Source organism: Ips typographus, linkage group LG1 (assembly GCF_016097725.1).
Source record: "Ips typographus isolate SLU linkage group LG1, UJ_Ityp_2.0, whole genome shotgun sequence".
Lineage (NCBI taxonomy): Eukaryota > Metazoa > Arthropoda > Insecta > Coleoptera > Curculionidae > Ips > Ips typographus.
Genome location: NC_138422.1, coordinates 20686540 through 20714469, shown reverse-complemented (window position 1 = coordinate 20714469; position 27930 = coordinate 20686540). Strand labels below are relative to the sequence as shown.

The window sequence follows — 27930 nt, the reverse complement described above, 5'->3', positions numbered from 1 at the left end:
GACGATGATTCCTGTACTCCTTTCGAATTAAAAGATGTTACCGTACCAATAGCAGATATCACTGTGAGTGTTAATTTAGTTTTTCCTGCTATTGACACCGGCCGTAAAAGTGGATTTTACGGCCGCTAAACAGTACGTGAAGTACTAAGTAGTCACGTCCGTTTGAACAAAAAAGTTATTAGACACTTAAGTGGCAGGAATACGTAATACTTAAGATGACGTACGTATTTAAGGATTTTGTGTTTATGTTAAAATTTAAAATTACCTTTTTATTATACAACTCTGAAAAATAGTTTGGGCGTTTGTTTAAATAAAGATGCCCATAAACTACTTGGAGATTTATTAAAAATTAAAATCACGTAAGAGGTTCTCGATATCCCTAAAATAACATCAAACATCACATCTTTCTAAATGTAGTCATCTTTCAAGTGACACAAGACGTATGGAAGTATAAAAATGCCATTGCTAATATTAAAAACGGTTTCAGGGCGTTATGATAATGACCGCCTATAATGCCCTCAGGTTGTTCTGAACACTATAACCTACACCATTTCCAAGATATTATGTATTCATAAAGTATAAGTAAAACATAAAACCACAAAAACAACAGTTCGGCCTACTCTGACAAAGTGACTAACATAAACATTCTTAAACATAAATATCCAGATACAATGACATAGCATTTCCATAAGTTATTCATAAATGAGATCAGTCTTAATAATGTGAAAACAGAACATAAAGGTTTTACATAATACATAACTTGTCATTAGGCTTGCTCATCGTCAAATGATAACAATGTGTATCACTAAAATGCTAATAAGCAATATGCAATATCACAAATAATCAAAAGAAGCATGAATAATAAACAATGAGCTGTTCTACAAAACTATCAATTTGAATTATCAAATTCGGAATTAAAGTCACTGTAAGGTCGCAAGTTGGACGGATCTAAAATAAAAATACTATGATATGATCTGCAAATATCATTCAATCAAGAAGTAGGTTCACTCATTGCTGGTACACTTTGAGTGTAAATCTTTTGTCTCTGTATCTAGTTTTAAAGCTAGAAAATCTACATATCAACATAAATCATAGCTTGGTAATTAACAACATTTTTACTAAGATTACTGACTGATAGTGATTTTCCTGTCTGAGATAGTTTTCTGTGGAAATTTATAGTTACTGGTCTATTTGTATTCAAAACCAATAGTTTCCATCATATTTGCAAGGCAGAAATGGCACTGAAAGTTTTTAAATGTTCTCTAACTCCAATAATTTTTTTTGCAAAATTTCCATTCCTACATAATATATCGGTTTTAGCATACATTAATTTGATCTCTCATTGTGTTCTTCATAACTCATTTGAGTTTTTCCGCCGAAAAGTAACTTTACCGCACTCATTTTATTTTTCAAAAAAAAAAAACATTTTTACAAACAAATAACTGTATATTTGATTTCTCAATTAAGAATACACTTTTAATCAACTTTGCAAACAGACGCTTTCATTTTAGTAATTTTACTCATTTTCGTTCAATTTAATGAAAAATGATATTCGTAGGAAAAATTTTGTACCTAACACATGCGGAAAGCGTCTTTCCCGCCTTGTAACTATTTCCGTGCTCGTTGCAGCATATTTAGAATAAGCATTTGAGCTGGCTCATTGTAGCGCGCCGTTTTTATAATTGTGATATTTATTTAAATGAAAGTGACAGCAAATGACAAGGTTTTTAATTAGACAGGATGACAAAATCAACAACGTGCCTTTTTGCTAAAATTGTTCTTTTCACATGTTTGATATTCGAGAAATAAAGATGTAACAGGACGACGTTATTCTCAAAAGGTAAAATTTTAACTATACGTCTTAGATTTCGATTAATTCTTTCAATCTGACCATTTGCTCTCGTGACGTTCCGGCCGCAACAAGAATGGGTGAAATATTATTATTTTCCAAAATTACTCTAAATTCCTCAGATTTAAAATTCTATCCGCGATCAGCAATCATTCGATTGGACGACGGTAACTATGAATTAAGAAGTCCAATAAATAATGATTGATAGTCTCTTTAGCGTTTGTCGTACGCCATTACACATGTTGGTGTTTCTTAGTACTAAATTAGTTTAGCTTAATTCTATTTGAACGTCGTGCATAAATCCACCTTTAGACAAGTAAATCATAACACACTAGTGTGTTGTAATCCATACCTGACTATGCTCACTAGTGAGTTATGAATTATAACTTACGTTCATATTTAAAGTAGTATTCTATTTATTTATTACTTTTACAAGCGGAATTCACATTGATATTGAACGTAAAGGAAAACACTAACGATTTACTCGAATTTGAAGTTATTGTCAAATTTGTTGGTTTATTGGAACCAGACATGCCGACGCATTAGAACCTTGTATTTTTTCTACAATTTGTATTTTGTTATGCACCGATTCTCCTAAGTATCCTTTTGCTACGGTCGAGGACTCCCATCCTCTGTGACGTTTCAAAGTAGTCATGTTAGCCCCTGCATTGGACAAAAGAGTCGCCGAAAACCTTCTCAGGCAGTGACCGATGTAGAACGCTGGGTCCTCCAATGCATTGCAATTTTTGAAGGTATCTTCGACAACGTATTTATTTCTACACACTTTCTGGTACACCTCCCATTTTTGTAAAAAAAAACAAAGCGGCTGGAACTATTATTCTTTGGTTTCAAAGACATGTATTTTTTACACAAATTTATCGGATTGACCAGAAATACTTCTTAAAGTATGGTGAAACTTCTCAATTTCTTCGTTCGATCTTGGGACGTTTCTGGCAAAATCTGCATCATTGCTTCTTCCGCTTTCTTAAGGAGCAGGAACGTAATTTTCATTGGTTTCCTCCATTTTCTATACATTTTTATCTTCAAAAAAGTGTCAAAATTGATTTGAACATTTGCTAACCAACACACAAACAAACAACTTTGACCAAATTGTAAAAAATTGTCTGACATTTATAGGGTACTGAGATGCAAGTAGCTTTGATTTGTTTCCAAAGCTTACTAATTATTATCTCATAAAAAAACGATTTCTTTCAATTGTTGGATAAAACATTGTATGCCACTTGTGTGTTAGGTTTCCTAAGTTTAATTTATACAAAATATTCTGACACAGAAAGCGTTGCTCAAGTGCAATGTTTTGATATTTGATATGTGAATCTTCGCTATCCGAAAACTGACAAGTACATTTTTGTACGTATACTTTCAAACTTTTAGGTGAAGTGTGGCTGGAACACAACGTTATCAAACCATGCCCGCTTGGTACCGTGATGCAACCTACGATGAAAAAAAGGAAATCGGTTTCAAAATTGGATAAAGCGAGCGACATTACCAATCCCAAACAGAGCAAATATTGCCTTGTAGCACAAGAACCGGACACTGAGGGCGAAATGGAGACTAAATTGTACAAAGCCGATATAGTGCCTACTTGTGGAGGTGGCGCTCAAGTCATATTTAATGACGTCGAAAGATTGAAACAGCAGTCTCCAACTAGAGATTCTTAACTTTGTCTACTTTTTCCAGTCCGTAAGTTATACGATTTTATTTAGTTTTTATTTTAAATACTGGCCAATATTATTGTACTTAAAATATAGCGTCTTTTAAATTAGACTACTTATGTTCCAGTTATTATTAAAACTGCAGGGTCTAGTTTAACAGAAACGGATAAGAAATACTTTGGGAATGTCATAGATTTGTGTTCAAAATTACGATCAGGAAATTAAACTGACTAGTCTTAACAGAATCTCTCAATACAAACAGTCTTAATCACGTCCATAAACATATGAGTTAGGTTTGAGTAAGTAAATATCTAATTTTGTTTGGATGAAAATTGCGTAACTCTGGCTCACTGAAATTATAATAATTATAATTTAAAAAATTGAATTGTTTTTTTGTCAGAATAATTGCCAGCGCGAGTTATACTCTTTAAAGATTACACGCATTTAGTCTATTCTCCAAATTTCGAATTATTTGTGCTGTCAGATCAGAATTGAATAATTAAATCTTGTGAGCAAATTCTAAAAAACTACTTTAGTCATTAGGCCGCTTTGTTTTTTTATATTACTTTGTGTAACTTTTAACATGTTTTAAGGTTTTTGAAGTTAAAATATTAGCTTCAGTTATTAGAGGAGTTTTTTTTTTATCAAACCTCACTTAATCCCAGAAGTGTAATCCATAATTTCAAAAAAGTTTAGTTTTACAATCAGTGTTGCATAACAAAACTGTTAATCCAAGCCGAGATGCACGTGAACGTAATTGATCAGCTTTTTAGCGTTAATTTACTATTTAGGTTTATTTCCTCGGTGTAACCACAACATACCGCCGTAACAGAAACGCTAACCGTGCTTATTTTCTCAGCGTGTGGTCAGAACGGTGACGTCACTAGTAACTACAGCGGGAAACCAACCTCCAAGTGTAGTTAGCAATCGTGGTTACGTCTGGAATTGTCAAAATGCCGTAAATGACTATAAAAATCAGCTTTTAGGTATCATTTTATCTAGTGTTTGTGAAATTCGGGTATTCGGGGTCAATCTGCGGCACATTGTATTCTTTCGTCTCAAAACCGGCAAAGATCGATTCCGCTGTTGTTCTAGTTTGCATAATTGTTACTTTTGAGCCATTCGACGTCTGTTGGGACTACATTGGACGCTGAATTTGGCTCGGTCGTGGTCAATCTGTGCCAAATTGTATTATTTCGTCTCAAAACCGGCAAAGATCGATTCCGCTGTTGTTCTAGTCTGCATAATTGTTACTTTTGAGCCATTATGCGTCTGTTGGGCTACATTGGACGCTGAATTTGGCTCGTTCGTGGTCAATCTGTGCCAAATTGGATTATTTCGTCTCAAAACCGGCAAAGATCGATTCCGCTGTTGTTCTAGTCTGCATAATTGTTACTTTTGAGCCATTCTACGTCTGTTGGGACTACATTGGACGCTGAATTTGGCTCGTTCGTGGTCAATCAGTGCCAAATTGTATTCTTTCGTCTCAAAACCGGCAAAGATCGATTCCGCTGTTGTTCTAGTCTGCATAATTGTTACTTTTGAGCCATTCGACGTCTGTTGGGACTACATTGGACGCTGAATTTGGCTCGGTCGTGGTCAGTCTGTGCCAAATTGTATTCTTTCGTCTCAAAACCGGCAAAGATCGATTCCGCTGTTGTTCTAGTCTGCATAATTGTTACTTTTGAGCCATTATGCGTCTGTTGGGCTACATTGGACGCTGAATTTGGCTCGTTCGTGGTCAATCTGTGCCAAATTGGATTCTTTCGTCTCAAAACCGGCAAAGATCGATTCCGCTGTTGTTCTAGTCTGCATAATTGTTACTTTTGAGCCATTCTACGTCTGTTGGGACTACATTGGACGCTGAATTTGGCTCGTTCGTGGTCAATCAGTGCCAAATTGTATTCTTTCTTTCGAATACAATTTGGCACAGATTGGCCAAGAAACGCATCGGGGAATGAAACAGATTGGCCACTGAAACGCGCAGGGACACAAGAAAGTCCAAGCACTGCGCAGGTGGAGGTGTTGCAGTTTAAGCAATTTTCAAAAAACCTACAGGCTGGCAATTTCGTTCATTACAGCGCCCAATAAACATTGGTCTTTACTACTTATTTTCTTAGTTACCTTTTTAATGCACAATTCCGCAAGCACAACAGAACTCGATAGATGTATTTCAAAAACAATAAACAAAACATGAGGCTTTTCCGCTTTACTTTCAGACAGAGGTATATTCTCAAATGTATGCCAGATATGTGCCCAGTATATGAAAGTATATTCCTAATCCGTGCCTGGCCTATTACTTTGTCCCTTTAGTTCATGTGCCAAGTTTCTCAGGAATCTAAAAATAACATTAATGTAGGCGGAAATTTCAAAATTGCATTTTTTTTTTGTAATTTCAGTAATTTTTGTAGTTTCTGTTTGGTTTACGCGTTGTAATCTTCTTGTGCTTGAATTAGCTCAACGGCTGAATGAAAATGTAAGGTTTTAAAATAAGACATATTTATATTTTGCTTTTCTTATATCCATTTATAGTTTATACTATATTTTCACTATTCTCATTTAATCATTCAGTTTAAAATAGTGTTATATCTTACAACAATTTTACGAAACTGCTTTCAATTTATAACAAACTATATACTATAGAGACCAGTTTTCACTTCTCAGACATACCCCTGGCATATACTTATTGGAATATTTGAAAATTTAAATTTGTACAGCAACCATGCCAGGCATATTCTCAAATTCATATGCCTGGCATGTATTTTTCACATGAATATACTGTCACGTTAAGGGGTAGCTCAGAAGAAGAAAACCACAGGTATACAGGTAAGCCGTTTTTTTTTAAGACAAATCAACAAAGGTCTTACCCCCAGATTGCCAAGTAGGCGAGGATCATGATGTGAGGAGCGTCTGAAGGGTTTCGCGGAGGGCGCACGCTTACCGGGGGTGAATAGAACCCTAGACTAGTGTCCCAGGGCATTCACCACGCCGAATAAGACGCGTTGGTACTGTCAAAGGGAGATAAGTCGGTACGGCAACTAATGCTGCTCGCCCGTGCTATTTCCTTTGACAGGCTGATTTCCGGGTGCTTGCACTTGGTTACCAACTGTTCCACTAGAAGCTACACAGATGGTAATCCCAGACTATCCCAGAGATCAGTAGTCTGTACGTGCTTTTGGTACCGTATTTATACTCACATCATGACCCCAATTCTCCAATCTTGCTGACACACACATGGTACTGGGGGAGACCGGGGCAACTTAAGGTAACGGCACCTAGTGTAATGTCTATGTTACAATACTTTATTTGTTATGTGGGTTTTTCTAAGCAGTTACATTTAATAATAAATTAGGTATTCCATTTTATATTTAATATGGCTACATTTCATCGTTCAAATTATTGTCATACGTTTGGCGAATTTCAAATGGAGTTGATTGGTACTGCTTTTAAGAAGTCATTTTGTCATAAACGTTTAATTAAAAAAATTTAGAGGTTACCTACGGCACATGCGCATTTCATTCTGTCTGTTTAGTTTAAGTTTCTTTCTACCTGTTTGTACAATATCTATGGTACAATATGTATATCGTTATTTTAGAAGATGTTCCCATAAGAATTTAATTGTTAAAATACCACATTTAAAAAATTTGAAAAAGTAAAAGTGATTGCTACGCTATTTTTTTGAAAAATATTACTTTTTATGTTTTGGATCTACGATCTAAAAGTGCTCGGAATGACACTTCCGAAAAATTTGCAATGAAGTGAAAACAATAAATAATTGTAACTTCTCAGGAAATCTTTCAAATCAAGTGTCTTGATTGACGGACTAACTTTATTCATCGGTCTTATCAGTTATATAAAACTATTAAATTCTTACTGGAACAGCTTTTAGAAACGTTTGACACTATTATAATTACTTAATAATTTATTCGTAACTGAGATTACACCCGACCATTCCACTTTGTGATTCCTATGTAAGATTATGTTGTAAGTTGAATTTGTTGTAATTTATTTGTGTTGTTTAGACTTATAATTTTGTAATAATAAACGAACTATAATTAAAATTGTTCAAAGTTACATTTGTCTGTGAGTTGAAATAAATACATATTTTGAATTTTGAGTTAAGTATTTGAACTAAATCTTGACAAATAATGTCAGTTGGCGATATTAGTCAATATTGGTAAAACTTATACAGGGTGGCGAAAACGCACGGCAAGGCCAGTGAGAGAAAGAACTTTTTGGCAAATTCCTTATACGCACTTGTTCCACTGTGTAACATTTGCGTAACATGTTTTAGATTACATACGAGTATAATTAAATTAATTTTTGCCTTTTTTGTTACACATTATTGTTGCAGTTTTAACGCTGTATATTTTCTAAAAGAGTGGATTTTCCAAAAATAAACCGCACTGTATAAGGAATGACAAGGTGCATCTCATGAGAAAAAAAAAGAAATGACGAATATACTTAAGGAATTCATGGTTTACTGTGTTTTTTGCGCCAAATTGTGTCCCTCTGACAAACTTTTCGAAAAGTATGTAACAACATACCTACTCTGTACTATTCATACCAACTAAAATTTATTGCTATGGTTTTTTAGCAAGCTAAACATTAAATATATCTTCTAATTCAAGCAAAGAATACAAATTATACACAAGACAACTTTTTTCAGGTTTTATCACAAATAGCTTATTATCATAGACTTTACTACTATAGCTAGCTATACAGGTTGTTTCCGAAGTAACGGTAAATATTTTGGTAATGCGTTCAGGAGGTCAAAATAAGACAAAATGCATATACAGAAAGGGAAGGTGAGAGAAAGCCCTTTCCGCAATAATCTTTATTCCGCATTAATCTTTATTACTTAATTATTAAAGATGATAAGCTTGACAGGTTTCAGGTACATAAGTACCCATCTCCAGGAGCTGGAATGTTAAACAGTCTACTAAACGAAAAACCGAAAATTCAAATATAACATACCTCTTTGATGTTAATTTTAACAATTTAACATAACATATTTAACAATATATTTTTTAATAATTGGTGAAAACAATTTAATACAATTTAAAGCGTTGATGTTTAATGAAAATAACTCTTTTAACAGTAAAATTTGTCACTGAAAATTTAAAAAACCTACATTAAATGTGTTGTTAATTTTATCTGGTAAAAATGATACCTAATAAGATTTTTACCAAACAACAAAAATTTAAACAATCTCATTAAAAAAAGCTTTCAACAAATGTTCAAAATGACTTCCAATTTTGTGACTGCAAAGATTAATACGTTTTAAAACAATAAATTGAATTCTCTCTAGCATTTCTTCATCATTTTGTAAAACGTCAATTCCAGTTTGAATACGTTTTCTTAATTCATATTCTGGACATTGAATACAGGTATCTCAAAAACGACTGCCCAAATCAACTCTTACGTATACCTTTTTTAGATAAAAGACGTTGGAGAATAAGAATCTTTATTGAAAAATAAAATACAGAAGGGTTACTCAAAAAAGTTATTTGGTTTTAAATGTGTACAAGGTGTCGTAGATGGCGTCTTCTACATTTTGCAAGGGAAATTAGAGCAGATCTGATTTTTTCACATCACAAAACCCCTCTTAGCCAAATTTTCTGACAAACCACAAATTATCATAAAAATATTTTTTGGGAAAAACTAATACGAAATTGAACTTTTGATACCCTGTATCTCCGAAATCATCCACTTTTGGATTTCCGGGACACCCTGTATAGTTTAATCCGATTTTTAACCCCTTTTGAAATTAAGAATTTTTTAAGTTTTTTCTTCTCCTAAAGGGATAATGGTTAATTCCTTATAACTAGAGTCCGGATTAAAAAGCAGTAAAGTAGTGAAAAAAACCGCTTAAAAAATTATTTTCTTCAAAAAAGCATAAAAATCTGTAAAAAAGCACAAAACTCTTTCAGTGATTAACTTCTAGAAATTTTTTGAAGATTTCAAATTGCTTTAGAAACATACGGAAAATTTTAGTTTTGAAAACTTTCAAAAGTTTTTTGAACTACTTGAGAGCATTTGGAAGGTTTTTTTACTGTTTAAACAGCATATTGAAGGTTCTGGAATGCTTTAGAGGCATTAGGAATCTCTTACACGGTTCACAAAATTTTTTGGAAGCTTGTAAACAGCTTTAATATTTTTTGGGAGCTTCTAGACTAGTTGAGAAGCGTTTGGAATCTTTTAGACTCTTCTAATTGATTTTGAAAGCTTCTAGACTGTTTTGAAAGACTTCCGTCTGATTTAGAAGCATTTTGGAGTTTCTGTAGTGTTTTGAAATCTTGTTAGACTACTTTAGGAGCATTGAAGGTTCTGGACTTCGTTTAAGACATGTGAATTTGAACTTTTGGATGCTTTTAAACTGCTTTAGAAGCATACGGAAGCTTTTAGACTGTCTTGAAATTTTTTAAGAGCTCTAGACTAGTTGTAGATTATTTGGAAGCCTTTAGAGTGTTCTAAAAGCTTTTGGAAGCTTTTAGACTGTTTTGGAAGGCTTTAGACATATTTTGGAGTTTCTGTAGTGTTTTAAAACCTTTTTAGACTACTTTAGGAGCATTTGGAAGGTGTTTGGGCAGTTTAAAGAGCCTTGAAGGTTCTGGACTGCCTTTAAGACATTTGAAACCTTGTAGACGGTTTTAGAAACTTTTGGAAGCTGTTAAACTGCTTTAGAAGCATACGGAAGCTTTTGAGAGTTTCTAGATAAATGGAAAAGCATTTGGAAGCTTTTAGACTGGTCTAAAAGCTTTTAGAAGCTTGTAGGCTGCTTTGTAAGCTTTGCAAGGCATTTTAGAGGTTTTATAGCGTTTAAAGTTACAAGCAAAATTTCTAGAATTTCGGACTCTACTTATAACAGTTTAGAGAACCAATAACTAAGCAATTGTCAGTGGCTGAATGGAAATGGAATTATACAGTCTAATCCTAGCTATGAGATACGAAATAAATAGATAAATAGACGAAATAGACAGTTTTCTTTCTACACTGAGTGCGGTAATAGTTATTTATATTACTAGTGTGGTATGAGCACCACACGAGTATTGTACAATATTTTATCTGCGATTAAGACAGAAATTATCAATTTTTAACTCTAACTTCGAGTTACGTAATATATGAGGGATTTTACAGTCACTAGTGCGATAATGATTGTTTTATCTACAACAGTTACATAATATCGTAATTTCGCACTCTTTTCAGTGTCATAATGACCTTTATCTACAACAGTTACATAATATCGTAATTTCGCACTATTTTCAGTGTCATAATGACGTTTATTACCGCACTAGTGCTTTTTTGAATCTATTACCGCACTAGTGCGTTAATAATCGGTGAACAATTTGTTTGTACATCTGGAGTTCTGTTGCCTCCACTATCTTGCTTCTTGTTAATATTAATATTAAAAGTAACTTTTAGTTAGATATTTTTTAATTAAAAAACATGACATACAATTACATGAAAACTCAATTATTATTAGGATAAATATTAATGGTAAACTCTTTACAATTGGATAAATTAATGCCATATGTTGACATGCCTAACAAGTTGCTGAAAATATTTTTATTTATTTTTTTAATTTTTTTAATTTTTATTTTTTTTTTCAATTAATTATTAAAATAATAATCGTTGTAGATAAAATGTTGTACGTAACACGTAGGATATGTTATTAACGCACTGTGTGATTACACGACTTGGCCTGCGGCCTCGTCGTGCAAATTTTCACATGCGTGCGTTAATAACATTCATATCCTACTTGTTACGTAAATAACTATTATTGTACTCTTAGGGCGCTTTACCGCACTAGTAAAAAAAACATGTCAATTTCATAATGAACATTGGTAGAGAAAGAACTTATTGGAGTGTTTTTTTCTGATAAATTTGTAATTATCTAGAAAAATATGACAGGTACGAAAAAAAATAAAAAGGCAAAAAAGTTTCTGAATTGAAGAAGAAATTTGAATCTTTAATAAAAAAAAATATTAGCGCAGCAGAAAAAAGTTTGTGGAAAGAGAAAAGAGGGCCCAAACTCCAATAGATAACCCTATAGAGTTTGGCAAAAAGTTGGCTTATCAATAGGACATGACAATGTATATATAATTTGAGCTAAATATCTCAAAAACTGTAAGAACTATATAAGTAAAAAACTAAAAAAAGTTAAAATTTCTTGTCCTCTGTATTTTTTTAACGAAGCATTTTTGGAATATAGTTTATATATTATAAGTATTTTTAGTCGTAGAATACACGCGATTTAAGTTTACCTACTAAAACCTGAAACACCTTGTATGACATCACGTTGCGTTCGTGCCATTCATTCAGCCTATAATCCGAACGCACCACTACGACTTGACGTACTGTAAACATGATTACGTCAGATGTGTCACTACTGTCAACTGGTAGTTAAAACTATCACATGATCTATCACTCATACGTATCAAGTTATTTAACTACTATCACGTGATCAACCTGATCCAGACCAGTAAATAACTTCTAATAGTGTCGTGAAAACATAGTTTTCCGATGCGTGATCGTAAGATTCCTCGACCTTAATATAGATGGCGGGGTTGCGCTTCAGGGAAAAATCGATAATTTCATTGCGATCTGTTGCCACATGTTGGACATGTTGGAGATGGCCGCGAGAGGCCGTTGCTTGTACGGAAATGTAAATTTATTATTGCTACGTGCTGGAATGTTGTGCAAAAAACGAAATACTGGAATTTTTCGTCCGTCGTAGAAATTAAAAAAGGATTTTTAAAGATTCTCTTCTCTTCGGGACGTCGTGGAATAAAGACACGTGAAAAAGTTGTTTTTCTTAAAACCGAATTTTATTCGCGGAAAAGTCGTTTTTCCTGTTCGAAAAAATAACCGTGGCCGTCATCTCGGGTGCGTGGAATCGCAGGCTTTCAGAATTAGCAACTTGAGTTGCATTTTCCTAATTAAAAAGGGAATATAGAAGGTTCTGGAAGGTTGCTGAAGGTCAAGTAGCGGTCCGTAGCGCGTGATACATTTTTTTCGTTTGCCCACCCCCCGAGGGTGTACTCGGATCGGTCGTGTGCGTGTGCCACCAAAAAGAAACCCTCTGAGCATCCTCTGAGTGACGTAATCGTCGGATTGGGGGCTGAGTGAGCAAAGGAGCGAAGGAAAAAATATTAAAGACGGTAACGATTTCAGGTTTTAGGAGAAAGAGGCAAGGAAGAGAAGGGGAAAAATAGAGCATCAGCTGCCCGATTGAGTTTTGCAGCCATTGAGGTCCCTATTTATTAGTGTTAATTGTTTAGAGGTTTCTGCAACCCTCGTTTAACAAAAGTAGGGGTGATTGTTGCCTTTCCAGCTCTGATTGGATCCGGTGGACATCCTGTAATCCAGGGGTCGTCCAGTATAGCGCTGCAGCCACCAATTAAGGGGTTTTGGTCACTAAAGTTGGCTAAATCACTAACCAAACCTAAAATATTAGTTTACAGTATTAGTAATAGTATTGTTTGCATTTTGGGGGTTGCAGTCTTTTCATTTAGCTATGAGTGCAGTGTTTTGCTATTAAGTGTAGCGTATTACACCAAGACACCCCAAAGAAGGGTTGCTTAACTGCCTACCTCTAATTGAGAGGCCATTTTCAAGTGTTGTTACGTATAGAGTTCGTTTATTCGTAGTTGGTGATTTTTCCATTTTTTAAATACGTGTAGCCTAAGTCGGCGCCGACATATTTTAATTAAGTGTTAATTGCTTGAGTGCATAGGTACTTGATTAAGTGCTAATTGCTTGATTGCATACTTAATTAAGAGTTAATTGCTGGATTGCATATTTTAATTAAGTGTTAATTGCTTGATTGCATATTTTGATTAAGTGCTAATTGCTTGGTGGCATACTTAAGTAAGTGTTAATTGCTTGATTGCATAATTTGATTAAGTGTTAATTGCTTGGTTGCATACTTAATTGAGTGTTATTTGTTGGATTGCATATTAATGGAAGGTTAAAGGGGAATATACCAATATCCCGACAGATTGTTCAGTCGGTTGTATAATATAATTCTTTCATTAATTATGCGTGGTTAAAGTGCCTTGTTATTTACATATTTTAAATTTAAATGCTATTTTCTTGTGCTTGAATTTGCACGAGTGTGTTGTTGATAAATTGGTGAACGGTTGCTTGCACTTATCTCATCGTTATAGCATACGATCCCTACTTGATTTAATTAATTCAAGTCTGGCTCCGTGTTGTCATTTTAGATAGCAAAGTTTATCTTTTCTTTGCAGGATTTAATTTTAGTCTTTTCGAAATTGATTAACTTTAATTAATTTGCTTACTAATTAATTTTCCATTATTAATGGGCTCCTAAGGTAGCCTTAGTAAAGCCGGGTAGTGAAACGTTGGAGTGTGTTCGATTTGAGTCACTTAATTTGCGTGCGAATAGAGATTATAATTTTTTTTTCTTATAACGCACCTGCTGTGGTGACACAATGGGTGTTCCGTCATTTTAGGTTCGCTATACTCTGCTTCCTGCTGGTTTATTCCTTTTCTTTTCTACGCGTGGAGGTAGCATCACGTTAACTGCTCCTGGCATCCCTTAAAAATATTACTTTATCACAAAAGAGAAAGGAGAGGAAAGGGAATATAAAAGGCAGCTCTTACCTTCAATGGGCGCGATAATACCCTGCAGCAATGTATAGGGAAAGACAAAAGAGTTCGTCGCGTCGCGTGCCTCACAATTATAATACGCGTTCAAATCCCACAGAGGCACCCCTTACAGAGGACAACAATCGGCCACCGCCGTACGCTGAAGCGGGGGAGCTCGCCCCCCAAACGGTGAGCGGGGAGCGAGGAGGCGACAATTCGGGTTGTTCGCGGGCCGCGACGGTTTTACCCTTGTCCCGCGGGTCGTCTACTCCTCGTTCCAGTCGGTCCATCGTCCACGTGCTTGAGGAGGCACGAAAACCGTTCACGTTTCCGCGTACTCGCCACGAGGAATCGGACGCGAACGGGCAACACTTGGATTCGTTGCGCAGGACGTCTCGGTCGCGGGCTGGATGGCATTCCGCGCCATCTTGCGGACCGAGGGACGAACGACGCCGCCCGCAGTTGTTTCGTGGACGCCATTTTGTGTCGCTAAGAAACCACGTTTCTTGAAACGGTGTTCTGAGAAATTTGAAGTTGAAGACCGAATTCCGCAGCCGGTCGAGTGGAGATGGTGGGAGCTCTAAGTGAAAACGTCGATTCCTAAAAATCTACGGGGACTTTGCTTGTGCGGTGCACTTCCAAAAGGCGGAAAGGGTGAAAACCTAGGAGAAGACCACGTGGATGTGACAGTGACGGTTATAGTTTCCACGAGGAAGGACTACATCTTTTGCTCGGATCGTGCCTTTAAGCGATTTTTTAGAACTTTTAGTAGCTATCTGGGGCTCAGGGGCACAAGCCCGACTATCTGAGCCTCTTTCGTATCGAGCTGGCAAATACCCTAGTTGGTAACGCCATTAAACAGAGCAAAAAAAAAAAGAGTTGTCAGTGCATAGGTGAACATTAGATTTATTTTAGATTTAAATTTTAAACAACTTCCCAATCGTTTTCCTAAAATAATTAACCAAATTTAGTTGCAAGTTTATTACGTGAGTGTTCAGTGTGGTTGAGGCTCACTATCAGAAGTCATGTATTCTGCAAGCAAATTTAACACCCCCAGTACTAAAAAATTACGACGAGAAAAAACCACTTTATCAAATCACTCAGATTCTGATAAAGAAAGTGTTCATGTTTATTGCCGAATTAGACCTATATCAGATAATTCTGAAACTACAACTTGCATTAAAGTGGTTGCCCCAGATACCTTATCACTTACCACCCCAGACTCTCGAAATGTAAAAAGAGAGATCCATTTCAAATTCAAACATATTTTTACATCATACTCTTCCCAATCTGAATTGTTTAATCATGTTGCATATCCCCTTTTGGAGGACTTGTTGCAAGGGAAGAATGGCCTGATGTTAACTTATGGAGTTACTGGATCTGGTAAAACTCATACATTGAATGGTGACCAAACAGATCCAGGATTGGATTTAGTCAAAATGCTTGACAAGTAGCAGTTTATTTTGTACTATCTTAAAGGATCGGGAAGCAAAGGAAACTTATTTAAATCCAATCTAAACTAACCAAGTATTAGAGTTTGTTTATGAAAAGAAGCATCCTCTAAATTTAACTGAAGCTGAAATAAAAAAAAGGAATTAGATTTTGTCTTGGAGAGGACAAAAAAAAATTAATTGTAAATTCATTGTGTTTATTTTATAAGTTGGATTTAGAAATCAGTGTCTAGGTAATTGTTTTTATTTGAAAGACAGACTTTTGATTTAATCTCAGATGTTTATTTCACATCTTACAATCCTCTGAGGACAAACATAACTTAATCAGGATTGAGCATGATAAATAAACTATACAATCACATACAAGGTTATTAAGGTGGGCCCATACTACTTGTAGTTGTGGCAAGAGTTGTGGTCATTACTCAATATGATTTAAAAGCTTGTTATCCCTCAAGTTTTACTTGTTTTGTTTGTGGTTTGTGTCTAGTTGAACTTGAACTGCTGAAAGATTTTGTATTTTGTCTTGATAATACCCATATTACTTTTATGGTATCTGTAAGCAGGATAGTCAAACCAGTACAAAAATCTACTTTTTTAAAAAACAGACATGCAGGATATATTTATTTTTATAGTAGTTATTTAAAAAAAAAGATTTTTGTACTACTGGTTTATGATATGCACATCCAAACAGACATGCATTGGTTTGTAGTTTAGTTTAAATAAGAGTGGCTCTTGACTCTTTAGACTAAATAGTTTAGTTTTAATCAAAAGGTTACAGGAAAAGAAATTGTTTAAAAAAGGACCAAAGAATCACAATATCTCCTTATAAAAGGAAGCTGTATGTTTACTAGTAACAACTTCAACTAAAACATTTTTTTCTCCATCTTTTGAAATAAAGTGGTGGGGGTCAAAAGTTGCTTTGAGTTTGGTACCTTGAAAAGAGCAGTTTTTTCTATCATTTACACTATAAATGATTATTTAAAGCTGTTTTCCTCCATTGACAGGTTTCGCTTTTCCAAAAACCTATTTTACCACCTAATTAAAATAAAAATAAAATACATTGCATTGCATAATGTTGGAATTGATAGAACTAGATACTACATCAGACAGCAAAAACTGCAACTTCATAGTTTTCTTCTATTTCAAGTTATTTACAAAAAAATCTATTTTTAATAATTAATCTTTGTCTTCCATGTGCATAGAGCATAATATGACAGTTTCTAAAGGGTTTGAAATTCTGTCATTTCTATAGAAATTATCCTTTTCTAATTTATGGTGAAAGTTTGGCACTAAAAAATGTTTCCCACTTGACAAAGTTAGTATGAGTGAAATGCTAAATATTATATAAATCATCACATGTCTGATGCAGACCCTGTCACTAAAATATTACAGTTAACTTTTGACATTATTAAACCATTAGTTCAAATTAATCATTCACTAAAGCCAGGATAACCCAACTTAAGTCATAGAGGTAATCATAAACGTAATAAGTAGTCCAGTTTACTTGTTTTATTATGGAAAATAATTTACTTTATGATTACCTGTATGATTAAGAAGTTGGATAAACTTGGACTTAACTAAAATGTTGCTTACAAATGTAGAAAGTTGATGACTATGAAGTTGATTTGAATCATTAAATATATAGCTTTTTTTGTGAAAAACTTGAAATAGAAGAAAGCTAGAAAGTGGCGATTTTTGCTGTCTGATATATAATAGTATTCAGTTTAAACATTTATTTTTAGAGCATCTGATCTGTGAATGAATCTGTTTATTTCAATGATGCCAAACTCAATGTTTTACAACAAAGGGTTTCAAAGTTATCACAGTTTCTTTTAAGCAACTTTTTACTTACCTCACCCACTTAATTTCAAGAGATGGACAAAATAAGTAATATATAATATATGGTTACTAGTAAATGTAGCTTCCTTTTGCAAGTATTTTCAAATTGCCAGTTAGATATGTACTTTTTTGAATGGTTTTTTTTTAGTACACCACCCTTTTTTTCTGATTTTTTGTACACCTTTGTATAACAATTTTTTTTTTGTACAGCGCTAGAATTAACCCTTTAGTCAAAAAAGCTGGGAACCACTTTTATTTGGACACCCTGTACAAAATCCTCTGTAGGAATCCCATAAAGTTGGAAACTTCATAAATATTTATGAATAACAACCAATCCACTTTACTATTTTGCTATTAGCCCTTTTGACCACACAAGTTGCCTAGATTACTTTAATTCACTCATGTTTATGACCTTTCTTGTTCTAAGTTAAAAAAAAAATCTGTACCTAATACCTGTTTGTAACAGTTCAATGAATCATAATTATACAACTAGGTAACACAAGTAAACTGCTTAGGGAAAAGATTGATACAGAAACATTTTTGGCTATTTTTAAAGGCTTATATGAATTCCTCAGCCAAATTTAATAAACAAAAAAAAGGTTTTGAAAGGCCATTCCTTCTAGTATGAAGACTCTTATTCTGATTTCTTCACAGATATGCAAGGTAAAGAAAAATGTGCTGCAAACTTCTTAAATTTTAACCCAGTAGTGCATCTAATAACTGAGATAATTTTAGAACATTCTTGCTTATGCTATTTCATGGTCTTGGTTGATATCTCTGAACATGTTTGGGGGTTTTTCGGTTTTTGGTCTACAAAAGGAATTAAGGGGTATTTTGAAAAAGACGCAATTATGGACACACAGCAATAGCCTATGTCCCTAGTTTCATTTTAAATAAAATTTTGAATATGATTTTTTTATTAAAATTATTCTCATTATTCCTGCAGTACAGGGTAACATATATGAACGTAAAAACTTTGGGTAATTATATTATTGTCTTATAACCCCATTCATTTTTTCCCATTTTGCACTAAAACACTAAAAGAAATTTGTATTAACCTCCCTCATACCTCAAACATTTGGTGTTGATTTATCTCCTTAAAATTAGTTGTGGTATTCTCAAAATACAGAGTAATTTATAAAAATCTACGTCGTTTTCGAAAACACCCCATTTCTTTTGTAGAACAAAAAATTGAAAAACTCCCAAACATAACCCGAAATATCAACCAAACTCATTACATGAAACAAAAAAAAGTTCTACAACTATCAAATGCACTGGGTGGAGAAATTTGCATCACGTCATGTATTGCGATGTCTTTAACCGTAAGAGCTACAGAGTCGGTTAAATGGGGAAAGTTTTAGAGAATTTTATGTAAAACTTATTTCCGGTTTCCAAATTAAATTATCTTTCTCCGTTTTCCGGAAAATTGGGAAAACGTCAGAGGCTACATTTTAAACACTCTTTAACAAAGCCAAAGAGAGTTTTCAAACTAAGACATTATTAAGGCACTTTTTTACGTAGAACACAATGATGTAATTAGAAAAAACCTATAGTCATTGGTTTCCAAGTTATGGATGATAACTTTGTAAGCCATCTTGAAGGCGGCCATAAGAATTTATATATGTTAAAAAAAATATTTTTTTTAAATACAATTTTGATATTATTTAACCAAAAATTTTACTATCTAGTGGGACACCCTGTATTTAATAATTTCATTATCTTTAAGTGGGCTTTCACACCAAAGTAGCATGTCATGCCAGGAAGCAGGAAACATGCTACTTATTTTAAAATATATGTAAATTATTGTTCGCATTCCTACCGGAGTAGCAACATGCAACGCTATTCCGGTATGAAACCGACCATTAATTTATATGGGTTTTAAAATAAGTAGCATGCTTTCTACTTCCAGGCAGCATGTCGCACGTGGCATGCTACTTTGGTGTACTAAAAGTAATGGTATTTTGAAGCTTACAGCAAACTTTCTGAGATTGTTCAATTTTAAGACAAAGAACTTTTAAATTTGTTTTCCGAATGAGATGATAGCTTTACTTGTTAAACACTACTGAATAAAAGCAATAAGCCATATCTATTCTAGAACTTCTTATAAGAAGCATTTGTTTTCCATCAGTTTGGTCGGGTTTTCGACTGTGTAAAAAGAACAAAGTTTGTGTCACACTTATAGGCGTATCATCAGGTTGCGCCAATTCAAATAACATGTGACTGTATGAAACTGTATTTGTAGTAATGTGTGTAACTGTATTTTTTTATTTCAGGAAAGGTAATGGGAAAAAGTGTTCTTACACCAATGATGGCAAAATAATTGCGGGCGTAAATGAAAACAGTTTGTATGCAGTATTTGTCAGCTACGTAGAAATTTACAATAATAGTGTATTTGATTTACTGGATGAATCGTCTGGCAAATCTCTCCAGAATAAAATTTTGCGCGAAGATTGCCGCAAAAATATGTATGTAAATGGAGTTGTTGAAGTAGAGGTAAGTGTAAATCAATGTGGTAAATTGTAATTAATGAAACTAGTAAGTAAATTAATTGTGAAGTACTATGTAAAGTAAGTTAATAGAATTGCGAGATTACCAAAACTCGGTATGCAACTTTGTCATACCAATATTTATCACTCTGACTATAAAAATACTCATACCACACTAGTAATGTAACAATCTAGCAACCGTTTGTTACCGTTAAACTTTTCTCAAGACTTTCTTTTAGGTAAAATCTGCGGAAGAAGCTTTTGAAGTGTTCCAATCCGGACAAAATCGTAAACGTGTAGCTTCAACCGTGTTAAACGCGGGATCGAGTAGAAGTCACTCAATATTTAATATAAGAGTAGTGCAACTGGAACAAGCGGCACCAAATAGTGATGGAACTGCTACTATTCCTGCTGATAATCTTATTAAAGTGGGACAATTAAGTTTAGTGGATCTTGCTGGATCTGAAAGAACTAATCGGTTAGTACTATTTCACTGTTATCATACTGAGTTTCAAATCAATTTTGTTTTGTGCAGTACAAATAACACGGGTATGCGATTGAAAGAAGCCAGCAGTATTAACAATTCACTAATGACATTGAGAACCTGTTTGGAGATTTTAAGAGAAAATCAAACTTCAAAAAGCAACAGATTAGTTCCCTATCGTGACAGCCGACTGACATTCTTGTTTAAACGATTCTTTGAAGGAGATGGAACAGTTAATATGATAGTTTGTATTAATCCCTCTGTTGACGATTTTGAAGAAAACATTCAGGTAAGTTTCTAAATAAATATTAAACTAATAATAAAAAAATCAATTGCTATTGTACTATATTAACATTTATATTAGTTTTGTTGTAAACTTTTGGACTGATGAAGCCATTAAGCAGAAACATGTGTCATGGAATTGGGGTTATTATTTTTGATCCTTTGATTCACTATTTTTTTATAGCGAATCAACCTTTAAGCCGCTTTTCTTTTTAACGTGCGTGTCACAAATTTCTTGTTTTATTTATCAATTTAAATATTCTTTATTGTTAATTCTTATTTCTTAATCCTCAACGAGTTAAAACCGTGTTATTTGGTGGTGTTTACACAAGTTCTTGCTCCGTAATTTGTAATTTTACTTGTTGGTGCACAAAACCATGAACGTTCCCAACTTTTAACTTTTTAAGAATTAAGCAATAAGAATAAAGATAATATTTCTTTGCGGATGCGTTCATTTGACGTTTTGACTATCTTGACGCGCTCCATAGTGGGCGATTGTGGCAATCTAACTGGACATAATGTTGGAATTTCCTTTCTGGCTTTGAAATTGATCAGTAATATTAATTATAAATATTACTGATTATTTTCTTTTTTAAGTTTTTTTTTCATTTCTGATCATTTATACTTAAGATTTAACTACCTTTGTTGAGGATACAAAACCATAACAAGCTTTTAGATTGTTCTAAACGCTTTTGGAAGCTTCTAAGCTGGTTCAGAAGCATTTGGAAGCTTCTACACTGCTGGAAGCTTTTGGAGTTTCTATAGTAATTTGGAAAATCGTTTTAGACTACTTCAGGAGCATTTAGAAAGTTTTAGGTTAGTTTAAAGAGCATATTGAAGGGTCTGAACTGCTTCGAGGCATTTGGAAATATTCTAGAAAGACTTCTAGGAAGACGGTTCTTGAAATTCTTGGAAGCGCTTAAACTGCTCTAGTTTAAACGCTTTCAAATCTTTTGAAAACGTCTCTAGACTAATTGAGCATTTGGAAGCTTTTAGACTGTTCTGAAAGCTTTTGCAAGCTTCTAGGCACTGATTTGGAAGCTTTTGGAGTTTCTACAGTGTTTTGGAAGCTGGACTACTAGCAGCATTTAGGTTTTAGGACAGTTCAAAGAGCATATTATTGCAGGTTCTGAACTTCTTTAGAGGCATTTGTTCTAGAAATTGTTCAAAAAATACTCTAGAAACATTTGGAAGCTTTTAGAATGTTTTGAAATTTTTTGAGAACTTCTGGCCCAATAAACACAACTACGTTGAATAAACGTTATACTGCAATGCAACCTAACGTTGATTTTAGGTGATTGGACAACGTTAAAATCAAGTAAAAATGTCGCTTGATTCAACGTTGAATTAACTTGCAGCAGCAACGTTGATCTGCAATTGTAATTAAACGTTTGCAAAAAATGCTTATCAACGATTATTTAAACGTTACCGAATAACTACAACTACGTCGAAGAAACGTTGTACTGAAACGTAACCTAACGTTGATTTTGGTAGTGTGAGAAACGTTAAAATATAGTAAACATCTCGCTTGAATCAGTATGTAACAGCAACGTTGATTTGCAAATGTAATTAATTGTTTGCAATAAACGCTTATCAACGTTTATTTCACGTTACTTAATATGTATCACTACGTCGATGAAACGTTGTACTGAAACATAACCTAACGTTGAATTTTGTATATTGAGAAACGTTAAAATATAGTACAACTTTCGCTTTAATCAATATGCAACCGCAACGTTGATTTGCAACTGTAATTTAACGTATGCAAGAAATGCTTATCAACGTCTGTTTAACGTTACTTTGCAAATGTTTGAATACGTTTATAAAGGATAATGAACAACGTTATTTTTCAAATTTATTTAAACGTTCGTAAAACGCGATTAACAGCGTTGTTGTGCAAATGTAATATAATATTTTATTATTATAAGTAACGCGCAGTAAATTTTGTATACATACGTGTGAAATAGACATTTACGCTAATTGTCATATGTAGACCTTTTACTTGAAATCGTTAAAGCAGGACGTCTGAGGAAAATATCTGATGCGACAATAATAATTAAGAACAAACGTAAATTCACACGTATGTATATTGAATTTTTTGTGGGTTTCCTAGATTGTAACATATACTGTTGGTGAAAAAATAAAATGGAAAAATGCAAGAAATGACTTATTATATTGTGAAAAGCTTGGTTAGTGATCAACATGTGATTTAAAGTAAAATTTAAACTAATACGGCTAAACAGAAAATCTACATCTAAAAAAATCCTTTGTTGTGTTCCCCATCAATTCTCAACCTGTAACAGAAAATAGAACTAAAGCAAAGCTGAATTTATAGATTGATGCAGCACAGCATCATAATAACAGCATATCATAACAGTGTTTCACGAATTAAAAGTATTTATTTTTCTCTCTTGACATTTGTAATTCACTTTGATAAGGAAGAAACAAGGTTTGGTGAGTTTTCGAATCATGACAAAGTAGGACTCTAATACCTGGTGAAGTATGTAAATTTAACTATGATTCACCGAGTATCTATCTTCTATTTTTTTAATGCTGTGTTGTATCACTTTGTGGGTACATACATTTGAGAAAAAAGTTGTTTCTCTCAGTTTTTACTTTTTACTTACCAAGTTTTAAATTGTTACCGAGTTACGCTTAGTCGACCGTCTAGTTCGACGAGTTATAGCAAATTTTAGCCAATCTTTAATAGCGTTTTCGACGTTAAGGTCATTTTGTTCATCGATAGGGAAATGTATTTTTACCGCTTCTAAAAAGTAAGATAATTTAAAAGATACAAATATGTTTATACGGTTTGATAACCTTATTACTTCGGATAACGCCGACTAGATGGGTGTTTTCAAAGCTTAACTTTTCGCGGCCTTTCCAGTTGTACAGCTCTGCAACTTCATCACTTATCAAGAACTTTAATATTCGTCTAGTTAAGCTTTCCAGCCCTGATCCCCCTACTGCGGATAATCTTCGCACCTAAAATAATTAACTAGTCAAATTTAGATAAAACTAACCACCATGATTAACAAAGGCTAAATTAACTCTGATAATTTTTATAAAAATAAAATCAATTATCAATATCAATCAATAATAGGTGTGCATTATGTCTTTATGATTCAAAAATACATTGATTGTCATATGTATTTGGTATCCATCAGTATTAAATTTGGCACTTTATGTAATTTTTGAAGGTTTTTTATGTTGCGTTTTAAATAAATTTTATATTATTATCATTGTTAGCTTTGAATGTCTTTTACGTTCGAGTCGTTGTATATTTAATTTAACATTATCATAATATTATGACATTATTAATATAACATATTAGCGATCAATATTTCAACTGGATTTTATTAAAAGTTTGATAAGATTCTGATAAATGGTTGAAATTAAAATAGTATACAAACCCCGGTAGAAAGTACCTACAATATATCATCATAATTATAATCATAAATCCAGAAGGCCAGAATTTTTGCGTTTTTATTTAAACGTGTTTTTTTTTCGGAAACTTTTATAATGGCCGCATTCATAATAACAAATTGATTAGTAATTGATTTGCGATGAATGACGTCACACAGAATCATCGATTTGTACTTCTTATAAATGCGCTTATTTTGCAGCAATAATCGATTTCACGGTGGTTGTCATTAGTAGGAGCTCTCAGTTATTGTATTGAATTTAAATATTTACTTCATTCATTGGTGTGCCGCCTAACCTAACCTAACCTCAGCACACACAAGTAAACTAATGAATTCGTACTTACCTCAAGATGCACTATTACTATTATAAAAAAGGGCGCTCGCGCAACGTGCAGCTTAAGATTGCGGAGCATGTGCAATGTGCAAACAAAATCATACACCATACAAGACTAACACCAGGACACCTGCAATTAAGAACGCGTGCGTGAACGTTCCGTCAAAGCGAAACGCGAGTCGAGGAAAGAACGTGTACGGCGTACGCAGACGACGCGACACCCGACGGGGACGGGCAACGCCCTTCCCCTTCCTCATTAACGTCACCCGTCATCACGTCATTTGTCGCTCATCGAGCGTCATACGTCAATGGGTAAATTCATATGGCGTAAGCGGCTTAGAAGCTAACCGCTATTTGCACCGTCGCACTTTAAGCAAAGCTTAAGTTAAGTGTGGCTTAGAGTGTGACATTTTTCACCTGTACTGTCACAGTCTGACCCATACTTAACTTAAGCTTGGCTTACAATACGACAGTGAGTTCTAGCACTTCTAGCGACTGTAATCAGTCTAGCAGGTTAAACCCGACAGCTTACTTAACTTATAAGCCTCAGACGTCGAGTGAACGTACTCAATTACTAATATGTTTAAGACGTATGTATTTTGACAATAGTATTTACTAGATTCTTTACACATGTCATTTTAACTCATTATTTTAAAACATTTTATTTTGATTCCTCTCACGTGTGTCTTACGTGTTATTTGTTTACAGTAATCACGTGATAAAATAATTATCGTGACGTTAAAAAAGAAAGCAGTAAAAATAATTCAAGCCATATAATAAATTTATGCGGAAGCCGGAAGCGAAAGTCGAGTTATTGTCATTCATAGGATATCTGGATTCTATGATAGCCGACCAGCTGGCATTTCTGAACTGTTTCTCATTGACTGAATTTGTTTTTATAGAAACGTATAACACAACAGTTTTTTTTCTTTGAATTTAAAAATAGGTTACAACTAAAGTTTGTTTTAACATTGATATGCAACGTTGCATTTCGGTTTAATTTCAACGTACAAATCAACGTTGATTTTCTGTGTAGTAGAAACATAGTATAAAAAATGCTGAACCTGAAACGTGGATTTTACTAAAATTCAGACATGTTGCATTTACGTATAAATTGCACATACAACTTAAAAAATACTTTATAAATTGTATAGAAACAATTAAAAAATGGTGGTCTTCTAACGATGTTTCAACTTTGATCATGCAACGTTACATTTAGGTTTAAATATAACATACAAATCAACGTTGATTTTCTTTTTAGTAGAAACTTGATATAAAAATGGTGAACGTGATTCAACTTTGATTATGCAACGTTACATTACCGTTTAAATTTAGCATACAAATTAACGTTGATTTTATATTTAGTCAAAACTTGATATAAAAATGGTGAACGTGCAACGTTGATTCAATTTGGATTATGCAACGTTACATTCCCGTTTACATGTAACATACAAATTAACGTTGATTTTCTGTTTAGTAAAAACATGATATAAAAATGGTGAGCGTACAACGTTGATTCAACTTTGATGATGCAACGTTACATTCCCGTTTAAATGTTACATACAAATTATCGTTGATTTCCTGTTTAGAAGAAACGGGATATAAAATTGGTGAACGTGCAACGTTGATTCAACTTTGATAGAGAAACGTTGCAATTACGTAGAAATTCTATATTTAAATAACCGTTGATTTTTAGTTATTGAGAAACAAGTTGTAAAATACGGTTATTATGTAACGTTATTTTAACGTTATTTGATAACAGTTTTCTCTTCAACGTAAATTCAACCTAAAATGATCTAAAAAAACACAACCAAAAATCAACGAGTAACGTTAAAACAACGGCCACAACGTGGTTTCAACGTAAAATAAACGTGGGTGTGTTTATTGGGGGGCTACTTGAAGAGCATTTGAAAGCTTTTAGACACTGCTTTGGAAGCTTTTGGTGTTTCTATAGTATTTTGGAAGCTTCTGAATTCTTTTTCAACTACTTCAGGAGCATTTGGAAGATTTTTGGACAGTTTAAAGGGCATATTGAAGGTTTTGGAGTGCTTTAGAGGTATTTGGAAACTTAGACGGTTCTAGAAATTGTTCAAAACAGCCTCTAGAAACATTTGGAAGCTTTTAGAATGTTTTGAAATTTTTTGAGAGCTTCTGGACTACTTGAAGAGCATTTGGAAGAAAGATTTTTAGACACTTTAAAGGGCATATTGAAGGTTCTGGACTGCTTTAGAGGAATTTTGAAACTTAGACAGGTCTAGAAATTGATGAAAGCTTCTAGACTAGTTCAAGAGCATTTAGAAGCTTTCAGGCGTTCTAAAGGCTTTTGGAAGCTCCTGTGCTGTTTCAGGAGCCTTTGACACTGTTTTGGAAGCTTTTGGTGTTTCTATATTGTTTTGGGAGCTTCTGAATTCGTTTTCGGCTACTTCAGGAGCATTTAGATGGTTTTAGGCCAGTTTAAAGAACATATTGAAGGTTTTGAACTGCTTTAGAGAATTGTTTCCAGAATTGTTGGAAGCTTTTAAACTGCTCTAGAATTATATGGAAGCTTTTAGACTATTTTGAAATCTTTTAAAAGCTTCTAAACTAGTTGAAGGGCCTTTGGAAGCTTTTAGACTTAAATTAGATAGAATATAAAATTTCTGTAAATCACTTTTTGCCTGCTACTTTTAGTTTTTTAAGCCAAACCCATTAGAAAACCGCTATCTACTTATTTCAAGCAAATTTGAACCACAATGACACCTTCTACATCTTGTTTTTGTTTGCATTAAAGCTTTTGAAGATGGTTTTTGCAGTAATCTGTAGATGTACCAAAAACATGAATATTTTTTCTAAGAAACTGCATGATGTCTTAATTTGTTTAGTTAAAAAAACAAATGCTAGGGCTTCCAGTTCTTATGGCAAAAGCCATTGATGACTGATGATTATTGAAAGCAAATTTGGACCAACGTGACTTGTTTTTCTTTTGAATCATATTTTGGTTGTAAGGAAAAATAATGTTCCGGAGACATTACAGTGCCTACAATAATGCAACAGGCGTGCTAACGGAGCATTATATTTATTATACTGTTTGTAATTTTGCAAAAGAAGTTTGCACCGCCCACTCTTCTCCAGTCATCTCAGATCGGAACACATATGCCACTTTTTTTCTATTACCGTTATTTCTGTACCCCGTAAAACCATCGAAAATGCAGCACGCTGTACAGGAAAACCTAATGATTGTTGTGACGTCCTTGAGTGTTTTTTTTTCTTTATATTTATGTGGTTTGACGCTGGTAGATTATTAATACATTTTTCAGGTTCTGAAATTTGCGGAAATGTCTCAGGACGTAAAAATAACTAAGGCCGAAATCAATAAATATACACCTCTCAAGAAAACCATAACCAAAAACAAGGAAAATCAAACACCGGCTAAACAAAGACCACCATCTAGTTTTACTTTACTTCCACCGATTCCAATGATTAAACTGAATTTAGATAGCATGGATGAATG

The 27930-nt window shown here is 33.8% G+C and overlaps 4 protein-coding genes and 1 long non-coding RNA gene across 7 annotated transcripts in view; 3 read left to right on the top strand and 2 right to left on the bottom strand.

Moving 5' to 3' along the window:
• The window catches only part of LOC145724221 (kinesin-like protein KIF23), a 55838-nt gene extending 27960 nt beyond the window's left edge, over positions 1-27878 (top strand). The window contains exons 8-9 of one of the 3 annotated variants that reach the window (XR_014176956.1): positions 19703-19922; positions 27737-27878. Coding sequence is in view for 1 of the 3 variants with exons in the window: in XM_081972378.1 (XP_081828504.1) it covers positions 19703-19749 (47 nt within the window). In the remaining 2 variants the exon portion in view is untranslated. Of the gene's footprint in view, positions 1-19702; positions 19927-20142; positions 20290-27736 lie in introns of those variants that run through there. The other 2 variants (XR_014176955.1, XM_081972378.1) reach the window with 2 other exon arrangements.
• LOC145724274 (kinesin-like protein KIF23) lies at positions 45-4149 on the top strand. The gene is made up of 2 exons (XM_081972442.1): positions 45-63; positions 3242-4149. The coding sequence occupies exon 2, from the start codon at positions 3295-3297 to the stop codon at positions 3526-3528; it is 234 nt and encodes a 77-aa protein (XP_081828568.1). The 5' UTR covers positions 45-63; positions 3242-3294; the 3' UTR covers positions 3529-4149.
• Positions 12757-14576, bottom strand: LOC145724282 (uncharacterized). Its single transcript, XR_014176963.1, has 3 exons — positions 14155-14576; positions 13967-14088; positions 12757-12970 (listed from the first exon to the last, which is right to left on the bottom strand). It is a non-coding gene; the product is annotated as an uncharacterized LOC145724282 (long non-coding RNA).
• On the top strand, positions 19893-20787 carry LOC145740241 (kinesin-like protein KIF23). The gene is made up of 4 exons (XM_081995646.1): positions 19893-19922; positions 20155-20393; positions 20451-20688; positions 20764-20787. The coding sequence occupies exons 1-4, from the start codon at positions 19893-19895 to the stop codon at positions 20785-20787; spliced, it is 531 nt and encodes a 176-aa protein (XP_081851772.1).
• Positions 22836-24844, bottom strand: LOC145726625 (uncharacterized). Its single transcript, XM_081975799.1, has 4 exons — positions 24451-24844; positions 23510-23666; positions 23309-23448; positions 22836-22975 (listed from the first exon to the last, which is right to left on the bottom strand). The coding sequence occupies exons 1-3, from the start codon at positions 24547-24549 to the stop codon at positions 23315-23317; spliced, it is 390 nt and encodes a 129-aa protein (XP_081831925.1). The 5' UTR covers positions 24550-24844; the 3' UTR covers positions 22836-22975; positions 23309-23314.
• Positions 27879-27930: the final 52 nt, after the last annotated feature.

What these genes read in the sequence shown, in the direction of transcription:
- LOC145726625 (XM_081975799.1), bottom strand. Translation starts at nt 24,549, where the DNA reads ATGGTGTATGATTTTGTTTGCACATTGCACATGCTCCGCAATCTTAAG. An exon ending in TAGTAATAGTGCATCTTGAG is followed by an intron (nt 23,667 to 24,450) that starts GTAAGTACGAAT and finishes TAATTATTTTAG; the next exon opens with GTGCGAAGATTATCCGCAGT. An exon ending in TCTAGTCGGCGTTATCCGAA is followed by an intron (nt 23,449 to 23,509) that starts GTAATAAGGTTA and finishes CTTACTTTTTAG; the next exon opens with AAGCGGTAAAAATACATTTC.
- LOC145724274 (XM_081972442.1), top strand. Translation starts at nt 3,295, where the DNA reads ATGCAACCTACGATGAAAAAAAGGAAATCGGTTTCAAAATTGGATAAA.
- LOC145740241 (XM_081995646.1), top strand. Translation starts at nt 19,893, where the DNA reads ATGTATGTAAATGGAGTTGTTGAAGTAGAG. An exon ending in ATGGAGTTGTTGAAGTAGAG is followed by an intron (nt 19,923 to 20,154) that starts GTAAGTGTAAAT and finishes ACTTTCTTTTAG; the next exon opens with GTAAAATCTGCGGAAGAAGC. An exon ending in ATTTTGAAGAAAACATTCAG is followed by an intron (nt 20,689 to 20,763) that starts GTAAGTTTCTAA and finishes CATTTATATTAG; the next exon opens with TTTTGTTGTAAACTTTTGGA.